This window comes from Gossypium hirsutum, chromosome D11 (assembly GCF_007990345.1).
Source record: "Gossypium hirsutum isolate 1008001.06 chromosome D11, Gossypium_hirsutum_v2.1, whole genome shotgun sequence".
NCBI lineage: Eukaryota > Viridiplantae > Streptophyta > Magnoliopsida > Malvales > Malvaceae > Gossypium > Gossypium hirsutum.
In genome coordinates this window covers 4,113,171-4,120,290 of record NC_053447.1, presented here as the reverse complement: position 1 = coordinate 4,120,290, position 7,120 = coordinate 4,113,171, and the positions used below count along the sequence as shown (strand labels likewise).

The following is a 7,120-nucleotide window of genomic DNA, read 5'->3' as shown; positions in this document are numbered from 1 at the left end:
TTCCGTCTTTTAACGTTTCTTTACCGTTCGGTTGTTGGACTTTTCCAATGTCTAGTCGATCAACGGTGCAGATTATCCTAGTTCTTATTCCTTGCAAGCACTGCAGGAAATCTATTCTTTTGTTATGCTAATTTCCTTTTTGTATAAAAATAAAAATAAAAATAATTAATGCTTGGAACTTTATACTTTGTTCCGAAGTCTTTGTCACAAATGGTCAATCTCTACCACTTGAATTTACTATAACGTCCTTTCAAGGTAATTATACCGTATGACCCCAGCACACTCATTCTTAGAGTGAGTTTGGATGGATGGTGCATTTACCTGCAGTTAGTGTAAAAATAGCAATGGTGGTGAGATTAAATATTGTAGCGATACTGTAGCGTGAAACAAAAAGTAAGTTAAACGCACCGCACCGCACCTAATCGCCCATCCAAACCCACCCTTAGATTATTTATTTATGAGGAGTTTTTTAAGGGATATTTATTATACTAAATTTATATTTAAGAAAGTCGTAACATGTTATCGCATCGTGCTATATTAACAAATGACTGAACCCTAAAACCGTCAGATCAGTTCAACATGTAAAAGACATGGTATCGAATAAATCCTCCCAGCATAACCAGATCACGTGACTTGGGGATATTTAAGTCATTCGAATTTCCTAGTCCTAATTAAAAAAAGAATGTAGCCAAATAAAGGAGCCAATCTTATTGGTTGATCCGCGGAGCAACCACCTTAAAACGACGCCGCATTTTCTCTCCTCCTCCTTCCTCCAATCACATAATTTCTTGGAATCATCACTTCCTCTTCCCCAAAAAGTCATCCTCTTCACTGTGGCACTGGCAGAACACTCAATTAAACGCCGTCCTAATAAAAAAACGCTTTCTTTTTTATTAACCGACTTGTTTAACTCAGTGGTCTCTATCTACAAAACCGAGTCAAGTGGTGCGGTTTGATATCGGTGATGCTTCGTGAGTTTATTTTCTTTTTCAAGTGATAAGATTCAAGAAACTTAAAAAAAGAGAGAAAAATGGATCGGGCAGACATGATGGTAGGGCCGGGTATGGATATGCCGATCATGCACGACAGTGATCGATACGATTTCGTTAAAGATATCGGGTCGGGTAATTTCGGAGTCGCCCGGCTTATGAGGGATAAGATTACCAAAGACCTCGTTGCTGTTAAGTACATCGAGAGAGGCGATAAGGTAGGTTAGTTTTCTTTTTTATTTCCAAATTCGTCAACTGTAACTTTCCTTTTTCTAAAATTTTATTTGCTTCTGGTCTATTTATGGAAATAAAATTCTGTTGGAATAGTTACAGTAGTTATAAAATAAGTTTTCCTTCTGTTTATGAAATTTCATTTCAACTACGTAACTAACCCTTTTTTTTAAAATTTTTTAGCATTGTATCAAATGTATTATTTATCCTTTTTAATGAAAGTATTGTATAATTAAAAAAATAAATATCTGTTGTGTTTTACAGATAGATGAAAATGTTCGAAGAGAGATTATTAATCATAGATCATTGAGGCATCCTAATATTGTTAGATTTAAAGAGGTAAGGTTAGTTGCTTAATTTTAATTAAAAATTAAAGTATTTTCGGTGTTTTAATTAAGTAATAATTATGGAAGATGTTCATTTTAGGTTATTTTAACACCTACTCATCTTGCCATCGTAATGGAATATGCATCGGGAGGTGAGCTTTTCGGGAGAATTTGTGCTGCTGGTCGATTCAACGAGGATGAGGTTTCATTTTATTTTACATTCATTTTGATGTCCATTATTATTATTATTATTTTTCTTTTGTTTCTACATTCATTTGTTTTGTTACAGGCTCGCTTCTTCTTCCAACAACTTTTATCCGGTGTTAGTTATTGTCATGCAATGGTAGTTTTAGTTTATCCATTTCCTTATTTCTGAATTCCATTTTTTTCATGTGCAAGTGTCGGATGTGGATACCAGTTTGGGAGTATGTGTTCCTATGAGTGTCATGTCCCATACTCTTGTCCGGATATGCATATATGCTATGCTATGTTGCTCAAACTCTTCCATTCCTCCCCCTCAAAATATTCATAATCGGACATTTTCGAATACGAGTATGGGATTATTATTCTATACACTAGTAATGGAGTTTCCTAACTCCACAAGCAAGGCAAAATAGATGTTGTATTTGTTGTTCTTTTTAATATAGTTTAAGGATATGTTCAACTTTTTAACTCTGCTTGTAGAGTTAAAAAGCAGGGATGGGATAGTAATCTTATAAGAAAACACATATCCATATCCGGCACACACTTGAATCTATGTAACATTGGTGTTACATATAATGCGATAAAATTAGTTTGCTCATTGATATGATTTCTTTCTCTTAATGAAGCAAGTATGCCACCGTGATTTGAAGTTGGAAAACACTTTGTTGGATGGTAGTCCAGCTCCTCGGCTTAAGATATGCGATTTTGGGTATTCAAAGGTATAGTTTGTTTGAATCCTCTGTTGTTTCTCTTATCATTCGATGAGGTTAATGGTTCTACGTTGTAAAATGTGAAACATTCATGTTCTTTGGTGAGGTTTTACTTAATCTATATTGAATTATGATAATTGTTCTTCGTTTAAAAGATCTTGTCGTCGTTTGCTTACCTTGGAAGAACTAGCTTCTTTTTACTTTTGTACATTTCAGGTGAAATAGCATGTGATTTTATCGGTTACGTAAGACCGGTATCATACTTATCTGTTTGTTTGTGATTGTTTTTCTCAGTCTTCAGTTCTTCATTCGCAACCGAAGTCCACTGTTGGAACTCCTGCATACATTGCCCCCGAGGTACTCCAAAGGCAAGAATACGATGGCAAGGTATAATCGTGAGCTAGTTCAAATCAGTTTTGGTTTCCAGTTTACAATCCACATGCAAATTCCTGGTTAAGACGTAAAGAACTAGATGTTATATGGGTTAGTCACCGTGTTCTAGTTGTATATTTGAGTGAAATGGCACCAAATTGATGGTTTTTGCCCCTTAGTTGATTTAAAACTTCGGTTTAGTATTCATACTCTGTGAACTGACAGTTGCTGCAGTCCTCCAATGAAGAAGGCCTGGAATGGTATGTCGTTGCTTCGCTTATGTGTAATGCGAGTATTTGTTGAATGGATCTGGTTTAGTCTTTTGGCTGGTTCTTATCAGTCAAGTGTTGATGGCTATACTGGGTTTGATATTCAAATGCACACGAAAGAACATCAAGCGAGTCATACGTCCCTGCAAGTTGATGTTAGAATATGAAAATTAGTAAAGAAATGAGTTGATGATATTGTGTTGTGATATCAGATTGCAGATGTATGGTCATGCGGGGTTACCTTGTATGTAATGCTGGTCGGGGCATATCCTTTCGAGGATCCCGATGAGCCAAAAGACTTTCGGAAGACGATACAAGTATATCACTGGATATTGTTATTGCATTAGTCTCATTTCTTCCCTCAAAAAAGATCTATTCTCTCATGTCTCTCATTGATTCATACAGAGAATTCTCAGTATCCAGTACTCCATTCCAGATTTTGTCCAAATATCTCCCGAATGTCGACATCTGATTTCAAGGATTTTTGTTGCTGATCCTACAGCTGTGAGTATTTTCTGCAGAGAATTCCCAGGTAACTTTTGGCAACTGCCATGATTCTGAAGTGGACTATTTTGTTTAACAGAGGATTACGATTCCGGAAATCAGAAATCACGAGTGGTTCTTGAAGAATCTACCTGCTGATCTGATGGATGAAAACACAATGGGTAACCACTTTGAGGAGCCTGATCAACCTATGCAGAGCATGGATACGATCAGGCAGATAATTGCCGAGGCCACCATTCCAGCAGCGGGTGCCCGTGACCTAAGTCACATGTCAGACATCCTTGATGATGAAGACATGGATGACCTTGATTCTGAATCCGAGCTCGACATCGACAGCAGCGGGGAGATAATCTATGCAATGTAATAGGAAGAAAACAGTTTGGGTCATCATATTGAGAGGTGATAAAGACATGGCTGCAGAGAATGTATTCCCGAGTGCCTGGTATCAGAGATTAAAACTATAATATGGAAGTCCACGATGCTAGTTTCGATTTGAGTCTGTTATGCGAGTCGGTCGAATGAATCGATATTTAATACTAGTTTAGAAGGGAGGATGATTAGAAGAAGATTCTCATGGTCTCTCTCCCACTTTCACAGCTCAATCTGTTCATCTGTATTTTGACATTGATGGTTTAGGTTTTTTATTGCTTCTGTCGTTTAGCAGTTTTTCTTTGTTCTTTTTAACAAAATTTCATAAAAAAATGAGGTTGGAGCTGGAATTAAAAGCCATGCATGCAGTTGACTTTCCACATATACTCAATAATTAAGCTTAATATATAAATTAGCTCCAACATTGTATCTTTTAATGTTTTCATATATAAAAAATGCTAAATTACTTAGTCGGGTGTTTTTTTTTAATTTTAATTTTTAATGTGTTTTTATTATAATCACTCAATCATTAAATTTCCAACGTTAATTGTACATGTTATATCATGTTGTTACTTATTTTGGTCACTTAATTTTTAGGTTATTTTTATTTTGATCACCTCCAAAAATTCTTTTCTTAAAGTATTAATTGGGGTAAAAAATTAAAGCTCAAAATGAAAAATGGGTAGAAATTAAAATAATGCATTAAAATTTGTTAAATTGTACATATTTATCAATTTGTTGAAAATTTTAAATTTTTTTTCTAATATTGAAATTTTAAATTCAAAATATAAAAATAAATAAATAAATTATTTATCTTTGGATAATGTTAACCGATTTGTTATGATAATATTGAAATTAATTAAATTATTTTTTTTCTAAATTTTAAAATTTTATTTTATGCTTTTGTATTATATTCTTAACAAAATCAACTTGATAACTCGTATTTAATAATTATTACAAAATTAAATTTCTTTTGATTATTTATTCTCCAAACTTCAAAACTAAGTTAAAAGTAAAGAAAAGTCATTGCAGTTAATTAAATTAATTGCTTGTTCTTCATTTGGGTATGGAAGTGACAAAACCTTATGGGTTTAATTTGGCATGGAATATAAAATTAATTAATTTTAACTAATTGGAAGGAATTTTCTTTGTTTTTAGCTTAATATGAAAGAAATAAAATAAAAAAATGTGTTTCATGTATATATTAAAGATGATTTATTTGAGTTGATTTTTAATTTAGAAATATAAAATAAAATTTTAAGATTTAAAAGGAGACTAGATTAATTAATTTAATTAATTTTAATTTTAAATTCTCAAAATTAAAGAAAAAAAGAAATTTAGAACTTTGGATAAGAGGATAAACAAACACAATTTGACAATTTTTAAAGTATTATTTTAGTTTCTACCATTTTTCACTTTAATCCTTAATGTTTTTTTTACTCAAATCAATTTTATATATATAAAAAAAAGGAAATGATTTTTGAGTGACTAAAATAAAAGCAACCTAAAAATTGGGTGATCAAAATAAAAGTGTGAATATGAGGCAACATATACAAGTTAATTATCGTCATTAGAGATTTAAAGATTGAATAACTAAAATGAAAATATCCTAAAAATTGATGGATGAAATTACAAGAATTTCATTTTAAAGGATGAAAATAAAAATATCTCAAAAATAGAAATTTCAATTGTAATTGGTTAACAGATTAGATGAAGTGAAACATAGTGGAGAATCCAAGTAGGCACCCACCAATCCAGTGCATTGCAGGAGCGGTGCGTCGGTGGAAATTGCAGCGGTTCCCACCTCCATTGGATTGCTCGGCTCCCAATGCCCAAACAGCTATTGACACTCCCAAATAATTCATTGTGGACAGCAAATAAACTTTAAGACAAAGTTAGGTTTAAATAATAATTTATTTTTTTAAAAAAATAATCATAACTATTAATAATAAACAGGGATGAAAAAATAAGGACTGCAGACAAAAGTGGTCTGTGATTTTGTTCGTCCTATATATTTGGATAAAATTAGAAAAAGAAGCTTTAAAAATTTAAGCTTTTGGGTCCAAAGCTATGAAATAGGAGACCAATGTTTTTATTTTTGGATATCCTTCCATGTGAGGTTTGATTCATAAAACTAACCATTATTTTATTTTCCTAATATATTAATAAAGGCAAAAAAGGTTAGGTTAGAAAGATTCCAACATCAACTATTTTTTTTATACTAATTAATTAAAGCATCTTTCTATTTTCATTAAAAACTCTGCTAATCGAAGGAAGTTGTTCGGAATACCATTTTCCAAGAAATGGGAAGAAAAAACAAAGTACAAAGCCATAAAACACCCAAGCTGCAGTCTTTGTTCCTATTTCCTAAACACATATATGATCTTGTTTTTATACTATTAATAATTGCATTTTTCCCTAATAAACTCCCTATAAAATCTTTTAGCCCAAAATATTTGAACAATTTTCTGTTCTCTTTTCAAGCTTTTTTTAGAACATATTAATAAAATCCCTCAAACTTTTAAAAATTCTCATTTGAAAATCTTAATTAAATTCACTTAAAATATTTTAAATTCTCATTAATCTTACAAGGATTTTAAGATTTTTAATTAGATCCCCAATTTTTTTTAAAAAAATTCTCATTGAACTCTTACAATTTTTGAAACTTGTATTAGCCCCCAAAAACTTAGTTTTAGGATCCACCATTGATTTTAACCAATGTTCTTGGATCCAAATCGAATCGGTTGAACTAGAAATTGGTTCATATATTGGTCTATACAAAGAGATTGAATTGACTTTTAATTGAACCAATAACAATCAACAAAAAAAATTAAAACTAGAACAAAAATAGACCATTAAACTAATTTATAATTTTTTAAAATAATTTTTATGATTTTTAATTATTTAGGTAATTATTATTCAAATAAGTTGTATTGAAAATCAATAGTTTTTACTAATTTGATTATCGATTCAATTTTAAAAAATTGTTTTTAACTTCAAAAAAAATTATATCACTAATATATCGAATTATTATATTTAATAAATTATATATATCTGAAACATTTATATTTTCAAATTATAGTGGTTTTTTTAATACATTTATCGTGACATTATCTTTTATTTTTTAAATCATGTTTATAGAATCT

General features: G+C 31.2%; 1 protein-coding gene across 2 annotated transcripts; it reads left to right on the top strand.

Annotated features, from left to right (window-relative positions):
- The first annotated feature begins 571 nt into the window (after nucleotides 1-571).
- Nucleotides 572-4,256, top strand: LOC121223648 (serine/threonine-protein kinase SRK2I). Of its 2 annotated transcripts, XM_041105585.1 has the most exons (9): nucleotides 572-1,207; nucleotides 1,485-1,559; nucleotides 1,647-1,748; nucleotides 1,836-1,889; nucleotides 2,377-2,469; nucleotides 2,755-2,847; nucleotides 3,314-3,418; nucleotides 3,507-3,605; nucleotides 3,685-4,256. In XM_041105585.1, exons 1-9 carry the CDS (start codon nucleotides 1,031-1,033, stop codon nucleotides 3,967-3,969), a joined length of 1,083 nt encoding a protein of 360 aa, XP_040961519.1. In that variant the 5' UTR covers nucleotides 572-1,030; the 3' UTR covers nucleotides 3,970-4,256. The 2 variants fall into 2 exon arrangements, with proteins under 2 accessions (XP_040961519.1, XP_040961520.1); XM_041105586.1 differs by lacking the exon at nucleotides 3,314-3,418.
- The last annotated feature ends 2,864 nt before the right edge of the window (nucleotides 4,257-7,120 follow it).

Bases quoted from the DNA above. Each gene is read 5' to 3' on its own strand.
- LOC121223648 (XM_041105585.1), top strand. From the start codon at position 1,031: ATGGATCGGGCAGACATGATGGTAGGGCCGGGTATGGATATGCCGATC. The intron at 1,208-1,484 runs GTAGGTTAGTTT...TGTGTTTTACAG, and splicing joins ACATCGAGAGAGGCGATAAG to ATAGATGAAAATGTTCGAAG. The intron at 2,470-2,754 runs GTATAGTTTGTT...TGTTTTTCTCAG, and splicing joins GCGATTTTGGGTATTCAAAG to TCTTCAGTTCTTCATTCGCA.